The sequence below is a fragment of the Rhinolophus sinicus genome, linkage group LG05 (assembly GCF_036562045.2).
Source record: "Rhinolophus sinicus isolate RSC01 linkage group LG05, ASM3656204v1, whole genome shotgun sequence".
Classification (NCBI taxonomy): Eukaryota; Metazoa; Chordata; class Mammalia; order Chiroptera; family Rhinolophidae; genus Rhinolophus; species Rhinolophus sinicus.
In genome coordinates, this window is record NC_133755.1 from 15,404,427 (window position 1) to 15,430,305 (window position 25,879).

The 25,879-nt window shown below is 35.7% G+C and overlaps 1 protein-coding gene across 1 annotated transcript in view; it reads left to right on the top strand.

Moving 5' to 3' along the window:
• The first annotated feature begins 2,259 nt into the window (after positions 1-2,259).
• UBXN2A (UBX domain protein 2A) overlaps positions 2,260-25,879 on the top strand; it is a 30,513-nt gene continuing 6,893 nt past the window's right edge. Inside the window, exons 1-6 of the mRNA XM_019712771.2 lie at positions 2,260-2,399; positions 9,655-9,709; positions 15,757-15,895; positions 16,757-16,863; positions 21,772-21,909; positions 23,523-23,681. Of these exons, the coding sequence (XP_019568330.2) occupies positions 9,669-9,709; positions 15,757-15,895; positions 16,757-16,863; positions 21,772-21,909; positions 23,523-23,681 (584 nt within the window). The 5' untranslated portion in view covers positions 2,260-2,399; positions 9,655-9,668. The remainder of the gene's footprint in view (positions 2,400-9,654; positions 9,710-15,756; positions 15,896-16,756; positions 16,864-21,771; positions 21,910-23,522; positions 23,682-25,879) is intronic.

Sequence of the window (25,879 nt, forward strand, 5' to 3'; positions counted from 1 at the left end):
GGTTTGGACATTTCTTATGTTGACAACATAATCTTATATGGACACAATACTACAGAATCTATTTAGGAACACACAACGATTAGAGCTAATAAATAAATTCAACAAAAATCAACACACAAAAATCAGAGGTCTTTCTATATGCTAATGATGAAAAATCTAAAAAGGAGATTAAGAAAGCAATTTCTATAACAACAGCATCAAAAAGAATAAAATACTTAGGAATAAATTTAACTAAGGAGATATAAGATTTATACACTGAAAACTATAAAACACTGCTGAAAGAAACTAAAGAAGACGTAGATGGAAAGACACCCATAACATGAATTGAAAAACTTAACATTGTTAACATGTTGATATTCCTCGGATTGATCTATCTATTCAATGCAATCCCTAGCAAAAGTCCAGTGGCCTTTTTTTTTTTTTTTTTCTTAAACAGAAATGGAAGAGCTGATCTAATTGCAAGGGACCTGGAATAACCAAAACAATCTTGAAAAAGAACAAAGTTGGAGTTCTCACACTTTCTGATTTCAAAACCTACTACAGAGCTATAGTAATCAAAACAACGTGGTATTGGCATAAAGATAGATCTTTAAATAAATGGAATAGAATTTTGAGTCCAGAAATAAATCAATATATCTATGGTCAATTGATTTTTGACGAGGGAAGAATTTTCTCTTTATCAAATGGTGCTGGGAGAGAGAGAGAGAGAGAGAGAGAGAGAGAGAGAGAGAGAGAGAGAGGAGGAGGAGGAGGAGGAGGAGGAGGAGGAGAAGGAGAAGGAGAAGAAGAAGAAGAAGAAGAAGAAGAAGAAGAAGAAGAAGAAGAAGAAGAAGAAGAAGAAGAAGAAGAAGAAGAAGAAACTTCATATAAGGGCGAAAGAAAAGTCTCTTTGTCTAAAGGAACCAAAGTAACTCCTTACCACCAGCTTCAACAGACATGATATCAGGATAACTGGTTTGACAGTAGAACTCACCACAGGATCCTGGAATCTCTGAAAAGAAGATGAGTTCAAAAGACTCACAAGGTGCCTTTATCTGGGGTGGGGATGGCAAGGGCCTATAGGTGAGGTCCAATCTCAGTTTGAATCTTGTCACTAAAAACTGTCAAATAAAAAACAAATCCAGATTTAGGCAAATGATTCCTTTTTTTGAAAAGATTACTGGGGAAGAGACTACTGTATTGCAATAAGAGAGGAGGGCAATTATCATGGGGAGAATGTTCAACTGTCAAAAAAACAAATGAACAAAAAAACCCTAGGTTTAGGTAGAGAGATTTTATTGGAAGAGATTATTCCAAGAAGAGAGAAAGGGACAATTGCAATGCTGGGGTGGTGGTGGTGGTGGTGGTGGTGGTAAGGGTGTGACTATTGCTATGGCGGAACTCTGACCACGCACATGATCTCCAAGTGTCTCTAAGTTCAGTTGGGCTTTTCTTTTCTTTTATGGAGAACAGGGAACAAAGGCCACAGAGAACTGGCTTTGGGGAAGTGGGATGAACGGGTGGAGGTGGCAGTGATCACACTGCAGATCAGAGAATGTTTTACACGGAAGTCAGCCTATTTTCAGGAACGTTAGATAAGGAGGGGTTGTGCGCTGGCTCAGGTTGAGTGTGGGTCAAAGTTTAGGGGGCTGGAAGGAGAGAAGCTTAACAAAAGTTTGCTCAAGTCAAGCTAGCGGTGTGTTGTCCACATTGGTTAGTGAGTACGACCAGTCAGCTAATCATGAGGCAAAAAGGATGAGCGTTTGAAGGGTCTCTAACCTTGTCATAGGTAAACAAGGGAGCGTCTGTGAATCACATCTAAATCACATGGGGAAGGTGGTTCCGTGCTGTAAACCCTTTCAGCAACACAAAGGGGTGGGGGAATTTCTTTAATTGTTTCCCAGAATCACAGGGTTCAGGTTCAAGTTCACTGTCGTCAGCATGCAGGGGAATCCTTCCACCTATTCAGAGTGTGAAGAGGTACAGCGATAAGTAGACGCTGGGTTCTCAGGCGAGCCCACACTAGGTCCCCGCATTTTCCGCGCGAGGTGAAGAGGTATCCAGCAGCTATACCCGCGGCAGAAAGGAGGCGGCCGCCAGGGGTGCGGTTAACGCCGAGGCAGGACCCGAAGGCCGCCTCCAGCCCCGCCCCCGCGCGCCCGGGGCCCCTGCGCGCGCTCTCGGGTCCGCGCCGAGCTGGCTTAGGCGCGCGCCCGGCGCCTGGCTGTGGTCACCAAGCGAGGCGGTCCCAGCAACGCGGCCCGCGAGCTTGAGAGGGTCTTCTGGGGACAGCAGTGCTCCAGATCTGAGGAGCTCCAGCCCGGCGGCAGCGGCGGCGGCGCCCGCGGCCTCTGAGCGAATTGAGGACGAGGCCGCGAGGGGACAGCGCGTCGCGGCCCCTCCAGCAGCCACGCCCGGAGGTGAGTTGCCGGGTGCGGCGGCGCTTTCGCTGGGTGAGAAGCTGGGCGGTCCGCTCGCCGCGGGGCTTGTTCGGGCGTTTCCCGGGCGGGGCGGGGCGGTGGGAATCGCTGGCTCCGGCCGTGCAGCCGCGCTGGTCTTTGTCTCGGTGAGCCCGGCTTGCGGAGGGTTTTGGACCTGTGTCTGCGACCCGGAAAGGACGCCGTCGGGCGGCGGCGGGGCGAGATTCCTGCCCATCCCGGAGCGCGGGTCTCGGCCTGCTGACTGCTTGCTTCCTGGGTGCGAACTCTGTGAAAGCACATCGGTTGGTTTTCTTGTTCCGAAGACGCTCAGAAACTTCGAGTTATGTGTTGTGAAAATGTCCCGATTTACAAAGGCGATCACTGCAAAAGCACAGTACAGAAATATAAGGCATGTCTGTTTTGGGTGGACATTTGTTGGTTAAGTTCATTACCAGTCTCCTACAACTCACTTTATTTTCCAGTTTTGATGTTCGCTGTTTTCATATTTAATTTATTTTTTTTTCTATGTGTCCGTTTTTCTTTTTACTCGCAGTTTATTGTTTGTCAGCAATAATGAACGTTATTATGGTATTCAGGGTTGGTTCCTTCGTGCGTAATTTGAGATCATTGAAAATAAGGATAGGAAACAGTATTGATGTCAATGTGGAACTGTACAGTATGAAATTGTGTAAGCGACGTGAAAATCAACTTCCTTATTTCATAGTCATAGCTCAAGTGTGTTTTGGGAATGTTTATAAGTTTTTAAATTATAGGTTTAATGGGAAAAACTCTTTAAAAGTTGATATTGTGTTTTTTATCGAAATATGCTAACAGTCGAATTGATTTAAAAGGCAATTAAATTCAATGACTATTGAACACCTATGTAAAACGCTAAAGTTAGTGCCAGGAGCTGGTGGAATCCAAAAATGAGTAAGAATTATGTGCAGGTTGGAGTAATTAAGCACACAAATTACAAAGATACAAGACAGAATATAGTATTAATAGAAACTACTACTTATTGGGCACTGACTCCTAGCACTGCACTGTGGTAAATACTTCACATGCATACTGTAATTACTTAATATTTAATGTTAATTTATCATTCAAAATTTTTTAGTGCCTGCTGTCTGCTGAGTGCTAACAATATGATGGTGACCAATATAGATTTTGCCTTTAAGGACTTTACAATTGTCACTGGGGGAAACAGATACTAATAAACAAATCATCACACAAATAAATGCCAATAAACCTACATAGTAGCTAAAAAGGAAGACTATAGAGTGTTGTGAGAACATGTAAGGGGTTGGCAGTTAGGGGACACTTATCCCAGCCCGGGAAATCACTTAAGGTTTTCGTAGGAAGGTCACCTTCAAGATGAGATAATGTGGGGTAAGTAGAAATAGGTGGAGGTGAATCCCAAAGGAGGGAAGAAAGGGCCAGGCAAAGGAAATAGGTTCCACAAAGGCTACGGAAGATCCCAGAACTGAAAGGTCAAAGCAGTTGGATTGAGTGTAGAAAAGGGAGCTGTATCTAGGGCCAGAGATGATGTGGGGGCACTTTAGGAAATGTTAACATTATGCTAAGTGAAATGAGTCAGTCGGAGAAAGACAAATACCATATGATCTCACTCTAAAGAAAAGAATAAATGAGCAAAGTAAACAGAAATAGCCTCAGAGATACAGAGGAAAAACTGATGGTTGCTAGATGGGAGGGGTCAGGGAGAAGGGAGAAGGGGAAGGGATTAGACAGCACAAATTGGTAACTACAATATTGCCACAGGGATATGAAAGACAGTTTGGGGAATAGAATCAATAGAGTTGTAAAGATTTTGTAGGGTGTCAGATGGGCATATGTCTTATTAGGGAGACCACTTCAGGGACGGTATAGATGCTTGACCACTGCACTGTACACCTGAAGCTGAAGTTGAATAATACTGTGTTAACTATAATTTAATATATATAGTCAGAGGATACGGAGTATAGCATAGGGAATAGAGTCAATGGAATTGTAATAGATATATATGATGTCAGAGGGGCAATAGATTGGGGGAGGGAGGTTATCACTTTGTGAGGGGTGAAATGTCTGACTATTGCATTGTTTTGTACACCTGAAACTAATTTTAAAAAAATAGAAATGTTAAGGATTTGCGACCTTTTTTTTTTTCTTTTTTTAATCTTTTATAGAGCAATTTTCAAACCACTCAAATGTAGAATGAGAGAGTAGTACAGTGAACATGACTGTAATATTATCCAAAGGATTTGGACCTTATTCGAAGAACAATGAAAGGTCTTTGAAGGGTTTTAAGCAGGGAAGTCCCACAATCAAATTTGTACCTTAATCAAAAAGGTCACCCTGACTTTTGTGTGGAAACCAGATTGGAGGGGGACTACAGATGATAGTTGTGGCTGTGAAGATAGGGCAAATTCTAAGGACACATAACTGATCTTTCCTTGCTGTTAGTAAATCTATAGTCATATATTTTGGAGGAATCGTGGAAGTTTTCAAAAGGTGATTGTATTTGAGATGAGTTTTGCAAGGTAGGTAACATTTCAGTATGGAACTCTGGAATGAGAATGTCTTGGTGTCAAAGGATTCCTGACTCAGTGACCTTGACAATCTCTGTGGAAGTTTCACCTTTCCCCTGGGATTTTCTCATCTAAATCACTGATCATTATATGGTCCTTGGGAGCATATAACTTACGCATTAACTTTTTTCTAGAAGACACTAATGTATGTTCTTTATTACTGTGATTATAGTTAAGATAAGCTGAAACTTTATTAATAGTCAACTAGAATGCATAAAATATACAAATGAACTGTGTTTTAAAGTGTTTGATTCTGATGCTACCGTAGTTTGCACTTGGAGGCCTAATCAGATTTCACAGAAGATCTAAATGAAAGGAACTCCACATGGAAATGTGATCCACTGGTTTTTTTTCCTTTGTGTTTAATGCCAGGAATGGCTTTATCCTTAAGGAGAAACTTCAGCTACTATGTAAAGATAGCATACCCAATGGTATATATAATATCTTGATACAAATCCTTATCTTAAAAAAAAAAACATAGCCTGTAATGTATGGTTATAAAAATGAAGAAAATTGTTAATATGCACGTTTTTTCTATTCAAATTCTAATGTATACATTAAAAAGACTACATTTCTTAGTAGTCTAAATCCATTTTTAAAAAATATTTGTAAGGGTGGCCAGATGGCTCAGTTGGTTGGGGCGCGTCCTCTCAACCAACTCCCGCAAGGGATGGTGGGCTGTGCCCCCTGCAACTAACAAGGGCAACTAGACCTGGAGCTGAGCTGCACCCTCCATTCACAACTAAGATTGAAAGGACAACAACTTGACTTGGAGAAGTCCTGGAAGTACACACTGTTCCCCAATAAAGTCCTATTCCCCTTCCCCAATAAAATCTTAAAAAAAAAAAAAATGTTTGTAAGAGTTTATTTAAGCCAAAACTGATGACGATTACCAGGAAGCAAGATCTCAAATGCTTCCAGTTTAAATGTTTTGACTGGATTTTCCTTTTAGTGGATATATTCCCAAAAGCTCAATCTACTCTGTCTCCTGACTGATTTTTATCACTGTGGTTGTTGGGAGTAAGTGGGATAATATTGGGGAAGGTGTTTGGTAAACTGCTATATACAATACATATGTGAGATGGTAGTGGTACTAATTGAAACTGACTGAAGCAAAATGAAATTGTTCATCTGTCCATTCTTAGGCTCACTTCATGTTGGTAACTTAGGTATTTGTCAAATGCCTTTTTTTAATCCTCTACTGTACAGAACATGACTTAGGTTCATTCATGTCACCTGACCGTGATAATTGTGGACGCTCACTCTATTGATATAAATAAATTTTACATGTTTTATTTAAATATTACTAATTTATAATGGGAAAGACCTAAAATAGCGGTGACTTTATATCCATTTTTTACTTCATAATTCTATGCCATGATTGCAATTAGTAATTCAGTATATTTTTTCCCTGTTAGTCCCTCAACTCGCTGGTAATAGAGACTGTGTCTGTCCTATTGAGGCTTCTGTCATAGATTCTAAACCAGTGCCTTACACACAGTGGTGGGAGGTTCAATACGTATATAAATGCTTTTAAAAGTTCAATTAGTGAAATCAAAGGTAAAATTTCATAGCCATGTCAAAATTAAAACTTTTAAGACTAAGTCTGAAGATGTTTCTTCCAAATCCTTGTAACAGAGGTCATGACAGAGGGGTGGGAAAAGAGAAAGGAGCATAATAACATCGTATTCTCAGTATCTCCTTTAGTCCTCAAAACAACCTTGTGAGAAGGGTAATTACTCCATGTTACTCAAATCCCAGGTCTGTTCTTCATTCTCTTTTGCTATCATAAAACAAGTAAAAACAATTTCTCAGTAGCCTATACTATGAAGTGATGAAAAATATTAGTAATTTGCTACACAACAATAACCTATGCGTGGGAAACATGGTGAAATACTTTAAGGGTGGCTGCTCTTTGCTTTGCACTAACTATATGCACTGTGGAAGAAACAGGAAGTGTGTAGTCACGATACTTTGTCCACAAGGATCTTGGATCAAGTAGAGAGAGCTATTATAAAAGACACAAAAGAAACAATAGTAAACAATATCAGATAATATGATTTAAATGCCAAAATCTAAATGCTTTAAGAGAGGAATATTAATAAGGGTTTAATAGTTCACCTTTATGGGAGAAGTGGATATTGGTTGGGACTTGGAAGGGTAATTAGAATTTGAATGCCTAGAAGCATGCCTATGACGTGAGCCAAGAAGTGGAATGAATGCGTTGTGTTTATGGTACAATAAGGATCATATCTAAACAGAGGGACTGTTTTTGAGTAGTTGAAAGTAATGTTGGAAAACTGTCAAGTGGAAAAGCAAACAGCACCACCAAAATGTAATGTCCACAAGGGTTGGGATCTTTGTTCTGTTCAGGATGTATATCCCAAGCACCTAGATTCATGCCTGGTATACAGTAGGTGCCGAATATATGTTATTAATATTTTTAAAATTGTAGTTAGGTATAATTAATATGCAATAAGATGCACATATTTAAGATATACCAATTATTTAAAATATTTTTATTTAAATATTAAATAGTACTAAATATTTTGAAATACCCAACAGTGCTCTACTGTATCTAAAATGCTTTATTTCTTGAATAAACAAAAAACAAGCAAATAAGTCAAAGTGTAAACTTTTCTGAAATCTGAATGGTTGACTTGGGTGTTTATATTTTTCTCTAATCTTTTGTGTATATTTGAAAGGGAAGCAAATTTTAAAGGAAAGCAATTAAATAGTTTTAGAAATAGGAGATTTGGAAAACAAAGTTGTAGGAGAAAACATTAGTGAACATGAAATTCTGGTTTTCTGAATGTAGTTTTAATTTGTTTTCTGATTTTTAAATTTTTCTTTTTTTAACTTTTGTTTATTTTAAGTGTGTTTTTCCAGTACCCATCAGCTAGCTCCAAGTCATGTAATTGTTTCAAGCTAGTTGTGGAGGGTGCAGCTCACAGCGGTCCAAGAGGGGATCGAACCGCCAATCTTGTTAAGAGCACCGTTCTCTAACCAACTGAGCTAACCAGCCAGTCCTGGTTTTTAAGTTTTTTAATGAAAATGACATATACATCTAGTTTAAAAGGCAAATAGTGTTAGAAGACTTAAAACTAAAAAATGCTCCAACTCCCTTACCCTAGGACAATTATTTGTTCAACTCATAACTGTTTTTACAGCCATATTTTTAAACGTATGTTTCGAGTTAATTAATTTTGAACAATTGCTTTTTGTATTGCTATTCAAATAGATAAGGATCTTAGCTCTCTTATGCTTACCCTTTACCTTCTCAAATCCTTTTAATGGTTTTAGCTCCTTTTTTTCCCATACAATAAGTAATAATATCCACGATTATTTTTCCCTTTGAGCTGCAGGTTCATCCTTGGTGCAGAGATAGAATGATATATTTATCTAATAAATGTGATAAGCACTTAGAAACTCAAAAGAACATTGACAGTGTTGTAACTTATCATTTACAATCATTTTTAATGGCTACATTTTTTAAGCATATGTTTATTTAGTCGTATAATCCATTTCAGATGTTACAAATTTTTGATATTGTAAAAAACATCTTCCCACTTACCTGATATATTACTTTGTAAATCTAATGCCTAATCCATTGTCTTATTTTTAATAAATATTGACTAAAACTCAATGAAATTATGGTCTGTGTTCATTTTTAAGTTCTAAGGAATAATTTTGAAGATCAGTCCAGGAAGGATTAAGGAATCTTTAGAGATAGAAAATACCCACCTGAGACAATAGAGACATCCAATGTGCCTTGATTGTTAGATACCTTCACCTTTAGTGCCTCCTACCTTATGGTGCAGCAAAAAGGTAGAGTCTGAAGTAATTGGGGGTGCTGCTGAAGGTTCTGTCCCCACTTCATGTTCGATATTTACCCCTCGGCTCCTTTGCATTTCCTTCCTTTTTCTTCCTTTCAGTTTTCCCCTTGTCTTTCAGAATTGCTCACAGTTTTCTCGTGAAAAAGCTAAGAAATAATTTCACTCTCAGTTGACATTCAATTCATAATGAAAGCAATAGAGGTATTTAAACAATTTTCAATGATAGGATATTTTCCAGAGCAGACTCCACTATGCTACTTTAGTTTCTAGCAAAACAGAGGCTAAGAGAGAATGAGTGCTCCAGCTGTGGTTCTGGGCCCGGCTCCATTAGCAACAGGAAAGTGGATTGAAGTCAGGGCCTGAGATCATTCAGACTGAGTTTATCCCATGAAAGGCTGCCTCTGGATCCTCAGTTACCCTTAAAGTCACTTCCTGATCCTTTGGAGACTTAAGTGGGAGCAGCAGACTACTTGTAGTAACCCGCTTTCTGGTCCTCATTGCTTTGGGATGGCCAGGGTAGAGGAGCACAGATGGAAGCTGGAGTTCTCTGAATGTGTCTTGTTTTTTAGGTCAACTTTGGAACAATATAAATACTTTACGCACTTAAGAAACAAATGAACTGAACTATCAAGTTGGTGACAAAACCACACAGAAGTAACTTTAAAACATAATTTAATGTATGTCCTAGTGACAGCTCTGAGTTTGGTCACTTGTCCTGAAGACCCTTTTAGGGCTACATAATAACTTACGTTAAAGAATATTAATGTATACCTAAGAATGAATTTAATGTACTAAATTAAGAACTTTGGCTCTTGTTTCTTTTTACTTTTACAGTAAGGTAAAAGAGAATGAAAGAAGTAGATAATCTTGAAAGTATAAAAGAAGAATGGTAAGTTAATTCAAGCTATGAATTTTGTTTGTTATTAATGCTTTTGTTAATATCCTTCTCTGTTTTTACTGCATTTCACTGACTATATAATAAGTTTTCATTATCTCATTTATATACCTAATTGATAATCTCAGTTATATACCTAATAGTAATACATTTTAAAGTAATTTTTTTTTACCATGGCTGCATTGAATGGATTTTAGTGAAGTTAAATCTTTGTGTTATTAATTTAAAAAATTGTTACATTTTTCTCTGTTCGTATATAAGCGAGAAATTCAAGTAACTATTTACTTCATTAGCCTTTTGTGTTGGAGTCGTAGTGAAAATATAATGGCTTTGGAGTCAGATAAACCTAGGTTTGAGTCTCATCTCTCTCTTCTACTACCTCTCTGGCCTTTGGGCAACTTAGATGGATTCTTTGAGCTTTGATATCTCATCTATAAACTGCGGCTATATCTCAGTACCTGAAAGATTGGGGGAAGAATTGGGTAGCCAATTAATATAAAGCACTTAGCATAGTGTTAGCACCTAGCTGGCATTCAGTAAATGGTAGACTCAAAGTCCATGGTTCTTATCAATATGGAATACTTGATTCTCACTTATATGAGGTGAAATATTTATCTTGTATTATACTCTTTGTTTTATATACTTGAGATAAATTTCTTTCATTCATAATTCACTTAAGGAGATAGACAAGTATTTATTTCACACTTAGAAGCACTTTATAAATGCTTCTATACCAAACAAGTATCACTTGTTATTTTTTCACTAGAGTAGTTATTATTTTATATAAATACAGAGGGTGCCAAAAGAATGTATACACATTTTAAGAAAGGAAAAACCTGTATTAAAATTGTAATAATATACACCGATAACAGAAGATGAATACAAGTCATGTATACACATGTTTTTGGCACCCTCGGTGTTTGATACTAACGTATAATTGTGAGGTTGTGTCAGGGGCCTCCAAGACCACCCCAGGTTTGATTTGCTGAGAGGACTCACAGGAGTCAGCACATAGTCGTACTAATGACTATGATTTATTACAATGAAAGGATACAAAGCAAAATCAGCAAAAGGAAAAGGCACATGGGGCGAAGTCCAAGGGAAAGCACAAGCTTCCAAAAGGCCTCTCCCAGTAGAGTCACCCGGGACGCACTTATTTCCCCAAGTAACAAGTGGTGACAGCACATATGAAATGACATCTGCCAGGAAAGTTCATTGAAAATAAGTATAGGCTTTTTATTAGGGGCTAGTCACATACTAAAATTCCAGACTCTCAAGGTAAGTAAGCAGGACTTTCAGAGGATAGCAGTCAGGCCTGCTATGTTAACTCTTCTACACAGAAATAAATCAATTGACTAATTTAAAAAAGTAAAGTTAACTTAGGACTTTTTTTTTTTAACCATGCTTTTGAGACTTAACTCACATACCACATGATTTATGCATTTAAAGTATACAATTTGGTGTTTTTTAGTACATTCATTGAGTTGTGCAACTATCACCACAGTCGGTTTTATAACATTACATCACTCCAAAGAGAAACCCCATACACATTAGTAGTCATATTGTGCCCCATTCTCCTACACCCTGTCCCTGACAATCACTAACACACTTTTTATCTCTATAGATTTACCTATTCTGGACATTTCATATAAATGGAATCACGTAATACGTCATCTTTTGTGACTGGCTTCTTTCATTTAGCATAATCTTTTCAAGCTTCATCTGTGTTGTAGAATGTATCAGTACTTTGAATTTAATTAAATAATAAGATGTCTTATACAGAAATATTAGCATTAGAGTTTATAATTTTCTTTGTCACAAAAAGATTTTGTTAGAAACACCAGTCCAGTAAAAAATGAAAAGACTGATTTTCTAAGTGTATCAGTTTTTCAAAGACTATAAATGGCGAAAATCCATACTTACCATATGTGCTACCAAAGTATACACAGATGTCCATCCTTCACCTATATTTGGACAGCAGCTAGTTGGAAACCTTATTTAGACAGAACACAGTAGTGAATGAGAAAGTGAGCAAAAGAAGCCGTTCTGTAGTCAGAATACATGTTTCAAAGTCCCTTTCCTGAAGCTTGTGTACTTTTTTATGAAAGAACTCCTGAGACTTCAAGACTATTTACTTAGCCATAATAGCTTTGGAAATCTGGTTTCCAAATTATGAAAAGGAATATTGATATTTACATCATAAAATGATAGTGACAAGTAAGGAAAAGGATGACAGAGTAGAAAACAAAGATGAAATAATAAAGTTCTCTGGGTATATTTAGTATTAAGGCAAATCCACATGCATCAGTATGTCCATGGGATTTTCCTATATTGTAGCTTAATATAGTAAAATATAAACAGGGTCCCTGAATTACAAAGAAACATTAAATGTGGTGTACTTCCCCCCTTTTCCTGTCTGTCCAGGAATGTCTTCCGTGCTCTTTTTAAAAATTATTTCATTATTAATAACCTTTATTTTTAAGAATAGTTCTAAGTTTACAAAAGAATTGAGCAGAAAATATACAGTTCCTAATATCTTCATCCCTACCAGAGTTTCCTCTATTATTATTATTTTGTATTAGTGTGGTATATTTGTTATAATTGGGAAACCAATATTGATACATTATTATTAACTATAGTTTACATTTGGGTCCACTCTTTGGGTTGTACAGTTCTATGGAGTTTGACAAATGGTGCTAATGTATATAGTGGTGTGTTTTTAATTCCATGTGCCAGCTGTTAATTGCTGGTGTATAGGAAAGCACCTGGTTTTGTATATTAATCTTGTATCCTGCAACCTTGCTATAATTGCTTATTAGTCCCAGGAGTTTTTTGTTGTGGTTCATTCTTCGGAATTTTCTATGTAGACAGTCATGTCATCTGTAAACAAAGACAGTTTTATTTCCTCCTTCCTGATCTGTACACTTTTAATTTCCTTTTTTTGTCTTACTGGTTTAGCAAGGATTTCCAGTATGGCATTAAAGAGGAGTGGTGAGAAGGGACATGCTTTTCTTGTTCCTGATCTTAGGGGGGAAAGCATCTAGTTTCTCACCATTAATTATCATGTTAGCTGTAGGTGTTTTATAGATGTTCTTTATCAAGTTGAGGGAGTTCCTCTCTATTCCTACTTTGCTGAGAGTTTTTATCATGAATGGGTGTTGGATATTGTCAGATACTTTTTCTGCACCTGTTGATATGATCATGTGATTTTTTTCTTTTGTGTATTGATGTGATGGCTTACATTAATTGGTTTTCTAATGTTGAACCAGCCTTGCATTCCTGGAATAAATCCTACTTAGTCATGGTGTATGACTCTTCTACGTATTGTTGGATTCAAAATGCTGATATTTTGTTATCTGTGTTCATGAGAGATATTGTCTGTGAGTTTTCCTTTATTGTAATGTCTTTGGTTTTAATATTAGGGTAATGCTGTCCTCATACAATGAGTTAGAAGTATTTCCTTCTTTTACTTTCTGGAAGAGATTGTAGAGAATTTAGGTATCATTTCTTCCTTAAATGTTTAATAGAAATCATTCATGCCTGGCGCTTTCCGTTTTGAAAGATTATTAATTATTGATTCAATATCTTTAATACATGTAGGCCTATCCATATTATTGTTCCTCCTTATGTGAGTTTTGGTAGATTGTTCCTTTCAAAGAATTGATCCATTTCATCTAAGTTATCAAATTTGTGGGCATAAAGCTATTGTGCACCTCCACACGTGGTGCTCTTAAACTCTGAAGAACCTAGACTATTTCTTACTCATCTTTGTATCTCCCTACCACCTAGCATATAGTAGGTACTAAGTAAATGTTGGAATGACTTGAATTAACATATGAAATTTAGTAGAATTTACCTACCATATAGATAAGATAAAGCAATAAAACTTCAGCTACTCTGGATGCTCAGCTTTATTGGCTTTGTACTTAGTAATTAGTAATTAAGTCTAAACTACTTTCTGAACAGAAGAAACAAAAACTGGAACACATAAAGTGGTTCTAATATTATCTAATATTTGAGTACTTACCGTGTGCCAGTGTGTATGCTGGTCCATACTGTATACCAGGTATAGACCTTTATATGTATTTGCATTTAATCTTCGCAACAACCACGTGAGGTAGGTGGTAGTATCTGCATTTTACAGACAAGGAAGGCACATCACATAGAGGCTAAGTGTCTTACCCAAAGTCGGCATGGCTTAGTAAAGGTACCTAAACAAGTACGAAGGCCTGAGCTTTTGGAAGGTAGCCTCTACTGTTACACAGCCGTACTGTTAAAGAAAGGAGAGAATCTTTAGTGCTGTGAGAAATCATCTTAGGGTGTGATTATTTTTGTGTAAGAAGTATCTTGTCATGGCCTTGGAAAAGTCATAATTAACACTGTATGATAATATGGAGTGTCTTAAGAGTAGATACAGGGAGAATTACCTAGAAGAGTAAAAAGAATGTACTTAAAACATTGCCCTGAGCGTCAGCAATTTATTAACAATGTAATAATGGCTACTTTGAGAGACAGTGTAGCTCAGTGAGTAAGAGTGCAGATGTTAGTATCCTGGCTTCAGTTTCCAGCTCTACCTCCCAATAGCTCTGTGATCTTGGGCAAATTACGTAAGCTTTTTTTTTGTCTATTAAATGAAAATAAAAACAATACATGCCTTTTAGAGCACTGTGAGGATTGGATGAGTTAACACATGTAAAGTATTTAGAATACTTCCTAACGTATTAATAAATGTTAGCTATTAAGATAGGCTTTATAGCTTATCATGGTTAGGAGCATAGACTTGGAGGACAGATTAACCGGGTTTAAATTCTGTCTCTGCCACTTACTAGCTGTGTAGCCTCAGACATGTAACTTAACCTCTCTGTGACTCATTTTTCTTATCTATAAAATGTGGTTGAGAGTATCTACTTTATAGTTCCTGGCACAGTGTATGAGCTATAAAAAGTGTTGATCATTATTTATAGAATCTGAGAAGTTGTATCTCAGTACACTTATGAATTTTCTGTATGACTTCAAAAAAGGTCAACCAGAAACCATCTTTTCTATCAACCAAATTTCCTATATACTGTAAATACAAAATAAAAACCAGTAAATGGGAGTGGGCAAAATGGGTGAAGAGAGTCAAAATGTACAAACTTCCAGGTGTAAAGTAACTAAGTCATGGGGATATAATGTACAGCATGGCGACTATAGTTACTAATACTGTATTGCATATTTGAAAGTTGGTAAGATAAATCTTAAAAGTTCTCATCACAAGAAAAGAATTTGTAACTCTGTGATGGTGGATGTTAACTAGACATTGTGGTGACCATTTTGCAGTAAATACAGATAATCGAATTATTATATTGTACACCAGAAACTGATATAATGTTGTATGTCAATTATACTGCAATTTAAAAAAAGAAAAAAAAAACAGTAGAGTATTAAACCACTACAAATGAAAGTGTTCAGTGGGAAATCTCTTTCTGAAATATGCAAAGTAGCAAAACTATGATTCTGACTGGTCCTGGTGGATTATCACCTTTAGTTTCAAGAGTGCTTTCTATTACCAAAAAGTACATTATAACCCCGTTTAAAGCCATTTTGAGCCCTTTACACAGAACACATTTTTTTACTCTTGACCAGTGGTTTTCAACCTGGTGAGATGTTTCCCACCCCTACCCCCTGCCCCCCCCACGGCAAAATGGAGATATTTTTGGTTGTTACAACACTTTGGGGAAGGAGGAGTATGCATGCGACTGGTATCTATGGGTCAAGGGCATGGATGCTGCTAAACATTCTGCCCTGCATAAGACAGCGCTCACAACAAAGAATTATCCCTCCTCAAGTGTCAGTAGACTGAACTTGAGAAAATGCTGCTCTGAACCAAAAGGATTAATGACTTCTCAAGGTCACGTATCTCTTAACTTAGAAGAGGGTCAAAACTGTGGACGTGGAGGTAGTAGCATCTCAGTTCAGCATCCTTTCACTAGAACAATTGATGTAAATTTTTAGAGAATTAGTAGTCAATAGTGCTTATTTTTCTTTTTTTGTGTGTGTAGGGTTTGTGAAACAGGATCTGACAACCAACCTCTCAGTGATAATCAACAAACTACTTGTGAATATTTTGTTGACAGCCTTTTTGAGGAAGCTCAGAAGGTTGGTGCCAAATGCTTGTCTCCCACTGAACAGAAAAAACAGGTAAATGTCCCTAACGTTTTTCTCTTTCAGTGTTTCTCAAAATATGGACCGTTTACAGCAGGGGTGTCCAAACTGCGGCCCACGGGCCAACTGTGGCCCGCAATCCATTGTTAATTGGCCCGCAGCAAATTCCAAAAGTATATTTAGTTTACTTAAATAAACCAGGTGAGGCAATACGTACTTCACCTCGAGTGAGTGGCCCGGCTGTTTGTGTATTTTACCGCATATGGCACTTGGTGAAAAACGTTGAAAAAAGTTTGGACACCCCTGGTTTAGAGGGTACATGAGGTCAAAACTGTTTTCATAATAATAATAAGGTATTACTGTGTTTCCCCAAAAATAAGACCTCGCTGCACAATCAGCTCTAATGCGTCTTTTGGAGCAAAAATTAATACAAGACCCGGTCTTATTTTACTATAATATGAGACCGGGTCTTTAATATAATATAGTATATAATATATTATAATACAATACAATATAATATAATGTAATATAATATACTGGGTCTTATATTAATTTTTGCTCCAAAAGATGCATTAGAGCTGATTGTCCGGCTAGGTCTTATTTTCGGGGAAACACAGTATTTACTCTGTCATTGTGCTGACTTTAGTAAAGCTGCTGGCACCTCTACTGGTAATTCTTGCTTGTACTTGTAGGGAGAAAATAAATGCTAGTTTCAATGAAGAATGTTCCTGATGAAACAGTGAAACTTAAAATGTTATTAAATCCTAACCCTTCAATACACATCTTATTAATATTCTGTGTGACAAAAAGTGAAGTACACATAAAGCATTTCTGTAGTATACAGAAGTATTGTACTTTTTATTAACATGATGCATTTTGTTTCTTACTGCTGTGCAGGTAGATGTAAGTATAAAATTATGGAAAAATGGATTTACAGTCAATGATGATTTCAGAAGTTATTCTGATGGTGCAAGTCAACAGTTTCTGAACTCCATCAAAAAAGGGTAAGCAATCTTTGTAAATAGGGTATTTTAGGTGTGTTCATTTGGAAGAATCCTTTTTAATGTTGTTTACACATCCTTACACATTCACAGATATTTTTTCTTTTATAAATTCAGATTTTCATAGGATGAGTTTTCTTAAGTGAGCCACAGCTATAATTTTGAAAAAAGTGTAGGAATTTGAATTCTGATCAATCCAAATCTGACTTTAATTAATTTTGCCAAGTATTAATACCACATCCTAGTTGTTATTTAATATTTATGTTTAAATAAATATCACTTATCATGGTGAACACTTCTTTAGGTATATAAATGTTGAATAACTATTGTGTACACCTGAGGCTAATATAATATTGTATGTTAGCTATATTTTTAATAAAAATCTTAAAAAATATATCTCTGACTATCCTTGTATTTAATTTTTTTAAATAATAGCTTTATTGAGATATAATTATCCTACCATAAAATTCATCCCTTTAAAGTGTACAATTCATTTTTTTTTTAGTATATTCACAGTGTACAACCATCAGAACATTTTCATCAGCCCGAAAAGAAACCCCATACAATTGTGACTCTCCATTTTCCCCTCCCCACAGCCCTACACAAACACTAATCTACTTTCTATTTCTATGGATTTGCCTATTTATTGCCAAGTAATGTTTCATTGAATGGCTATATCACATTTAGTTTATTCATTTATTAGTGGATAGACATTTGGGTGATTTCCATGTTTTGGTTGTTATGAATAATGCTGTTATGAACATTCATGTACAAGTGTTTGTATGGATGTATGTTTTCACTTCCCTCAGGTCTAGGAGCGAAATTGTTGTTAAACTAACTCTATGTTTAACTTTATGAAGAAACACCAAACTACATTCCAAAGTGACTGCACCATTTTACATTCCCACCAACAGTGTATGAGAGTTCCAATTTTTTCACATTGTCACCAAAACTGGTTAGTGTCAGTTTTTTAAAATTATAGCTATCCTAGTGGCTATGAAGTGGTATCTCATTATAGTTTTGCTGTGCATTTCCCTAATGACCAATGATGATGAGCATCTTTTCATGTATTTATTGGCCATGTGTGTATCTTCTTTCAAGAAATGTCTATTTATGTACTCTGCCATACAAAAAAAAAAAAAATGAAATCTTAACCATTTGTAACAACATGGATGGACCTAGAGGATATTATGCTAAGTGAAATAAGTCAGACTGAGAAAGACAAATACCATATGATCTCACTTGTATGTGGAATCTGCAGAACAGAATAAACGAGCAAACAAAACAGAAATAGACTCAGAGATATAGGGAGAAAAAAATTGATGGTTGCTAGATGGTAGGGGGATAGGGATGGGGAGAAGGTGAGGGGATTAGAAAGAGCAAATTAGTTAGACACAATAAAGTCATGGGGATATGAAATACAGTATGGGGAATATAATCAATAATGTCGTAAAGATTTTGTAGGGTGTCACATGGGCACTGGACTTATCAGGGGGATCACTTCATAGACTGTGTAGATGCCTGACCAATAGTCTATACACCTGAAGCTGAAGTAGAATAATATTGAATGTCAACTATAATTTCACGGGATGTAAAGTACAGCATAGGGAAGATAGTCAGTGGTATTGTAGTAGCTATATATGATGTCAGAGGGGTAGTAATTGGGGATGTTATCATTTTGTGAGGGGTGTAAATGTATAAACATTACGTTGCTTTATACACCTGAAACTAATAAAAAATAAAAGTTAAAAAAAGGAGGGTAAACAGGGTCAAATATATGGTGATGGAGGAGAACTGACTCTGGGTGGTGAACACATAATGTGAGATATAGATAATGTATTACAGAACTGTACACCTGAAATCTATGTAACTTTACTAATAATTGTCACCCCAATAAACTTTAATTAAAAAAGAAAAAAAAACAAATTGGTAATTACAAAAGAGTCACAGGGATGTAAAGTATAGCATAGAAAATACCATGAATAATGTTGCAACAACTATGTATAGTGCCAGGGTTGTACTATACTTATGGGGGGCGGGGGAATGACTACATAAATTACATAAATGTCTAGCCACTATGTTGTACATCTGAAACTAATGTAAAATAGCATTGAATGTCAAATGTAATTGAAAAAAATAATTGAAAACAAACAAACAAAAAAATCTATTTAAATCCTTTGTCTCTTTTTTTCCTTTGCCTACTTTTAAAATTGGATTATTTGCCTTTTTGTTGAATTGGGAGAGTTTTACATATATTCTGGACATAGGTTCCTTATCAGATATATGTTTTCAAAATATTTTTTCCCATTCTTTGTGTTGTCCTTTCATTTTCTTGGTGATGTCCTATGCACTTGATCTTAGCCAAAAGGCCGAGAAGCGATTGGTGATGTCCTTTGAAGCATAGAAGTTTTAAATGTTGATGGGGTCTGATTTATCTGTCTTTTCTTTTCTTACTTTTTTGCTCTGGCATCTTATCTAAGAAACCATCGCTTAATCCAAGGTCTTGAAGATTTACTCCTATGTTTTCTTATAATTGTGTTTAAATTTTGACCAATTTTTCTGATTTCTCTTTCAGGATAGATTGCTAGACAGTTAGTTAATGAATAAAAGGCATGAACCTTCTTTCTGCCATTGATGCTCATATTCATGCTTCTGCTTTCCAAAAAAGATATCCAGTATTAAATTTCTATCCCATGACTCTCCTTAGTGCATGTTTTTAGGTGTAACATCAGTTGACAGCACAAAGCCCCTTTTTTGGTCAATCTTTATTTCAGAAAGGTTGATAGCAGCCAATTTTCAGTAGATATATACATATACAAAAGGTCGGACAATTAAGTTCGCGAATTTTCCACTCTGTAAGTGCATGGTGGAAAATTCACAAATTTAATTGTCTGACTTTTTGTATATATTTCTGTCTATATGTATAATGTATACACAGATATCAAATTGCTTTATAATATATAATTAATTTTGAACCTTTTTCAAATTTATACAAAAGTTGCAAGTATAGTACAAAGACCATTTTTTCCTAAAACCATTTGGGAGTAAGTCACTAAAATGATGCCTGTTTAAGCAATTACATATTCTTACATAAGCACAATACAACCATCTGTTGACATATTACTACAAATTACTTCTCAGACTTTAAGATTCACTGTTTGTCTTAATATTGTCCTTTATAACAAAAGCATCCAATTGAGAATCACATATTTCATTTAGATGTCATGTTTCTTTGTCTCCTTCACAATGGAACAGTTGCTCAGTTTTCTTCGATTTTTTTTTTTTAATGACCATGACAGTTGAAGATTATGGACCTGGATTTATAGAATGTCTCTCAATTCAGATTTATCTGATTTTTGTCTTCATGATAAGATTAAGATTACACATTGTCAGTGGGAATATCACAGAAGTCATGCTATCCTGACTTTAATAGTAATTTACTTTTTGCATTTCTTGATAGTTTTACCCATATAGCATGGATACCTAAACATGTTAATGGAATGTGTTTATGTTTTATGTCTACTCAGCGTCTTTGGGATAGTTATCCATGTTGTTGCATACAGCTATAGTTGGCAGTGTAAGAAAGATGGATAAATTTGATTATGTAAATATTAAAAACATATATATATATGTGTATATATATATATATATTCTAAAAGACACTATATACAGTCAAAAGACAAATGCCAAACTGGGAATACTTGTTACACATATGTCATATAAATGGAATATATGCACACTTCCCACAAATCAGTAAGAAAAGATGGAAAGAATGTGTTTGTGTCATTTGATCTACTTTATAACAGAATAATAGGAATAATAGAGTGCTTTTGGTAAAAACGAATGACATTCACATACTAACATGCAAAAGTTTCTGTGGTATATTGCTAAAAAGAAAGAATTTTGCAGAATACAGAATACTGTGTACAGATTGATACCATCTGTGGCAAAAATTAAAATAATTATATGGAGTTTTACTATAGAGAGAGAAAATCTAGGAGATGCAACATCAGAGTTTTATTAAAGAGTGGTGTTATAAGGACCATCACTTTCTAAGTTGATTCGTGTTTATATGTTTTATGCCTTATTTTTTTTTTAGAACAAGCATATATTATTCTTAATTAAAAATTTTTGAAATGTGACATACAGAAAAGTACACAAATCACAAGTCTATACTAACAAGTTTATATTATTGCAGTTATCAGAAAAAAATCATTTTATAAAAGTTTGTTAAAATTAGTAATTTGTTAAAAATTTCACTGTGTAAGTTAATTGCTTACGTATCAAATATATTCCATAACGTAAACTTTCAAGTGCTCATTAGAAAGAACCCTATCTTTAAAGATCCTAAGATCCAAAACAGGTGTCTGTCCCAAATTCTGTGCAGCAGGCCTATGTTTGTGAGTAAAACAGAAGAGCGGCATTTGTGGCCTACTAGACAAAGCCCCAGGCTGAGTCCAAGTCCTGCATTACTTTCATCTCTCTGTTAGGAGGATGAAATGTGAAAGCATTTTGTAAAATTCTAACATGTTTAGTATTTTATTTGTCATTTCCAGAGTCAATCTGTGTTTTCACTTAAAAAGTGAAATGAGAGCTTGATTTTTCTAGCACACTATTAGTCGTATTCAGACACCTATAAAAATGATCCAATGCTTTAAATTTACCTGAATAACTCAAGCTCTTCATGAATTTGTAGTCTTAAAAATTATTCTATATTGTTCTTGATTTTTGGTATTTGTACTGTTTAACTACATTTTTTTAAATGCATTCAGTTTTTGATTGTCAAGAATGTTCTATGCCTCTTATTTCTACATATTTTTTCCATTCTTTTTGCATATAGAATGTGTTTTTCAGAGAAATAAAAAACACATTGGTAGCTTTATTTATCACTTTGTTTCTTTACCTTCCAAGGGAATTACCTGTAGAATTACGGGGAACTTTTGATAAAGAAGAGGTGGATGTTAAAGTCGAGGATAAGAAAAATGAAGTATGTATGTCCACAAAGCCTGTGTTCCAGCCCTTCTCAGGACAGGGTCACAGACTGGGAAGGTGAGTACACTCCTGATCCGTGCTTTCCATAAGCACTGGCTTGACTAATAGTCAGCCCATCACTATATTACCGTATAGACGACATATAGAGAGTTTATCATTCCTCCCACTGGAAATGAGATTTTTCATGTTAACTTTTATAAGGACTCCTAAATTATATTTGCCGTAGTGTAAATTAACATACGCTGGCACTACACTAAAAAATCATGTAGACTTTTTTTATTGATCAAATCAAAAGAGCCTGGTTTATTTGAGGACATTAGGCAAAATTGAATGAATGAATCATTTTTTTCTCCCTTACTCCCACCACTTGAGCTTTGCCATTAATGTTACAGAGTATATACGCTAGCTTTCAAATATAGGGTTCCATTTTATACTTACCAGTGCTTTCAAAATTGTGTTCTGTGATTAGTATCTGAATTATGAGGTAATAGAAATGAAAAAAAATGCCTGATAAACTTAGTATCAGAGTTTTCAGTTATTTTCAAATTTTGTAGTCTTCATTATATGTAACTATACCTTATGACAGAATATGCAAGGAGCTTAGATACAGAATCACTTTTATTTTTATGAATTCTCATATCAATTATCAAGATTGATTAAGATATACGAGATCTGACAATTAAGTTCGCAAACTCATCCTAGAAAAAGTGCTACACACCTCCTTGCTGAATATCACTATGGTCACGTTCGAAGTACTCCCCTTGGGAAACTATGCACCAATGCCAGTGCTTAGTCCACCCTTCAGAGCAGTTTTGGAACTCTTTCTGGAATGGCCATCAGAGCTGTCATTGTATTATCCTTGATGTCCTAAATGTCATCAAATGTCTTCCTTTCAATATTTCCTTTATCTTCAGGTAAAGAAAGAAGTCATTAGGGGCCAGATAGGTGAGTAGGGAACATGTTCCAACAGTGATTTGTTTACTGGCTAAAAACTCCCTCACAGACAGTGCCATGTGAGCTGGTGCATTGTCATGATGCAAGAGCCATGAATTGGTGGCAAAAAGTTCAGGTGGTCTGACTTTTTCATGCAGTCTTTTCAGCACTTCCAAATAGTAAACTTGGTTAACTGTCCAGTTGGTATAAATTCATAATGAATAATCCCTCCAATATCAAAAAAGGTTAGTAACATCGTTGCAGCAAGTTCACGAACTTAATTGTCATACCTTCCACATATCTACACATATAAAAATATCTAGATGTGACTTTCAGAATGGTCAGGAAATATTATGTTTCTTTTCCTTTATAAATCAAGGACTAACTTCTGTAGAGAACTTATAATTACTTTTAGAAATTTTAACTTGGGGAGAGGTAAAGGTAAAGCCCATATTATTACCCAAATAATACACTAACAGTATACTTATGAGTATGAGTATGTAGCACTCTATAAGCTTGCAAATTACTTGGATATGCATAATTTCATTAGATTTCTACAATCATGTGTTGGGCATAAATAATATTAATAGTTTTATGTTATTGAGGAAACAGCTGTGACTTACTAAAATCTTTCTAAAAGCTATACTTAATATAAAATTTTTGTAGTAATTGTTTAATGATAAAGTTCTCCTTAATGAAAAAACATGCATCTGACTTTGTTGTCTGGATTTTTTTAGCGCCACACCAAAAATTGTTTCTAAAGCAAAGAGTAATGAAGTTGAGAAGAAAAAGAATTTGTGTACAGTGCCACTAAACAACCTAGAACCCATCACTAATATACAGATCTGGTTAGCCAATGGGAAAAGGATTGTTCAGAAATTTAACATTTCTCATAGGTAAGTTTTTCATTATTTGCCTGATTTTTTTCCCTAAGTTTAAATTTCATTTCTTCTTTCCAGTTCAGTAAAGAGTTGTTTTTAAGAACTAACCGAGGACCTTAATAAACTGTTCTTTAAACATAATATATTATGACAGTGGAAACTCTTGGACATTAATAAAATATTTTCAGTCCATTTTATGGATTATCATTCTTATCATTTGATTAGTTTTCCTGTTTGGATACCTAATTTTAAAAGAATTATTTTTAATGTTTTAAATTCAGTCATTAGCATTATGTACATATTTTTCTGTTCATCATGGAAAAAGAATGAAAATACAGAAAAGTATTGAAAGAAATTGAAGTCAATTTAAATTCCATCACCCAGAGATAATCACTATTATCAGTCTAATAGATTTTTCCAGTCTTCTTAATTTTTTTTCATTTTAATTAAAAATATCAGTGTAATAGATTTTTCCAGTCTTCTTAATTTTTTTTCATTTTAATTAAAAATAGGTTTCCTTCTTTATTCAAAAGCATTTTAAAATTTGGAGGGAAATATTATACCTATTTATATATACATACGTAGTGAAAATAATAATAATAAAATAAACACATATGTACCACCTAGCTCAAAACATACCAGTATACTTTATGTGCTTTTCCCTGATCATCTCTTTCCTTTTGTGCAAGAGATAAATTCTATTCTAAATTTGTGTTAATCATTTTCTGCTTGATTCATAATTTTAACAAGTACATTTGTATCCCTAAAAAATAATGAGTTGCTTTGCTCATTTTCAAATAATTAGTTTAAATTTTACAACAATCATAAGCATACAAAAAAGTTTTGAGAACAATATAAAGAATTTTTTTCCTAACCCTTAAAGAGTAAGTTGCGAATCTGATCACCCACCACCAAAAATACTTTAGTGTTACGTTTCCTACAAACAAGGACATTATCCCACATAACTGCAATTCAGCCATCTTTAGATGGAAATTAATATCGATACACTTTTACAACTAACATTGGGACCCGACCAGGTTTGCCATTTAATCTATCATCCTTTATACCCAAAGCCATTCAGTATCACACATTTCATTTAATTGTCATGTTGCAGTTTGAAGTAGTAGTTCCGTGGTCTTTTCTTGATTTTCATAACCTTGTCATTTTTTAAAATTACAGACCAGTTTTTTTAATTTGATGGTTTCTCATGATTATACTTAGGTCACTAATTTTGGCAGGAATATCACAGAAATGATGCTTTGTACATCTCATCACATTCTAGCAGGTGGTATCATTTAAAGCCCAAATGTCCCAGATATAGTTAGTGAGACCTCCTTAAAACTTTTGACATGTTCGTACCATTCTTTGAGCATTTCCTTATTTTCTGGCACAAATTTTTTTTTCAGGTTTATTCTTTTTCTAAGAAGCCCTGGTCCATTTTAGTGGACAGTGGTATTGAGAAGCCAACATTTGGGTACAAGGTGTACTGACTGCTACTTGGATCCCAGCACTCCCAGGCCCTCTGAGTGGACAGAGCTAGAGGTGTCTACACATACACATATATACAGGGATACACACACATTTACACCCGTCTTTCTGTATCTTTGCATCTCAGAAACCATGAGTTCACATAGATACTTCTATTTCAATCCACCACGACCACAGGGTTTATTCTAGTTTTCCTCTTCCCATATTTGTAACTGATTTCTCCCACAGTGAGAAGCCTAGCTCCAATTATTCTTAATATATTTATTTATTGGTCAGTTCTCCATATGTAACCCATCTCCTTTTTCCACCGCTGCCTTCTTCCCCCACATGGAAGCCTTCCTCACCTGGCTTGGCCTTTAACTCTCCTTGTAGTTCTCATGGAGAGCCTTTCTCTTCCTGCTGGGTCTCTGACACATCATCCCAGGCCACTTCAACACCCCATGCCAATGACCTTTCCAGAGTGACGGGCTCTGGCACTCTGTGCTGCCTCTCCTCCCCATGCCTGGACGCGCTCTTCACCCCTTTCCGTTTCTGATACAAGCCAACTGCAATTGGCTGTTCCTCCCTAGGAATGCTCCTTTTATTCTGCTGAGACAGCCTGCTCTGTACCACCTCCTCCCTCCTCTCAGTTTGGATATACTCCTCACCCCACTTGGCTTCTGACACTACACTGGACAGCTCTTCTGTGTGGACACACTCCTAACCATACCTGGGCTCGGAACACC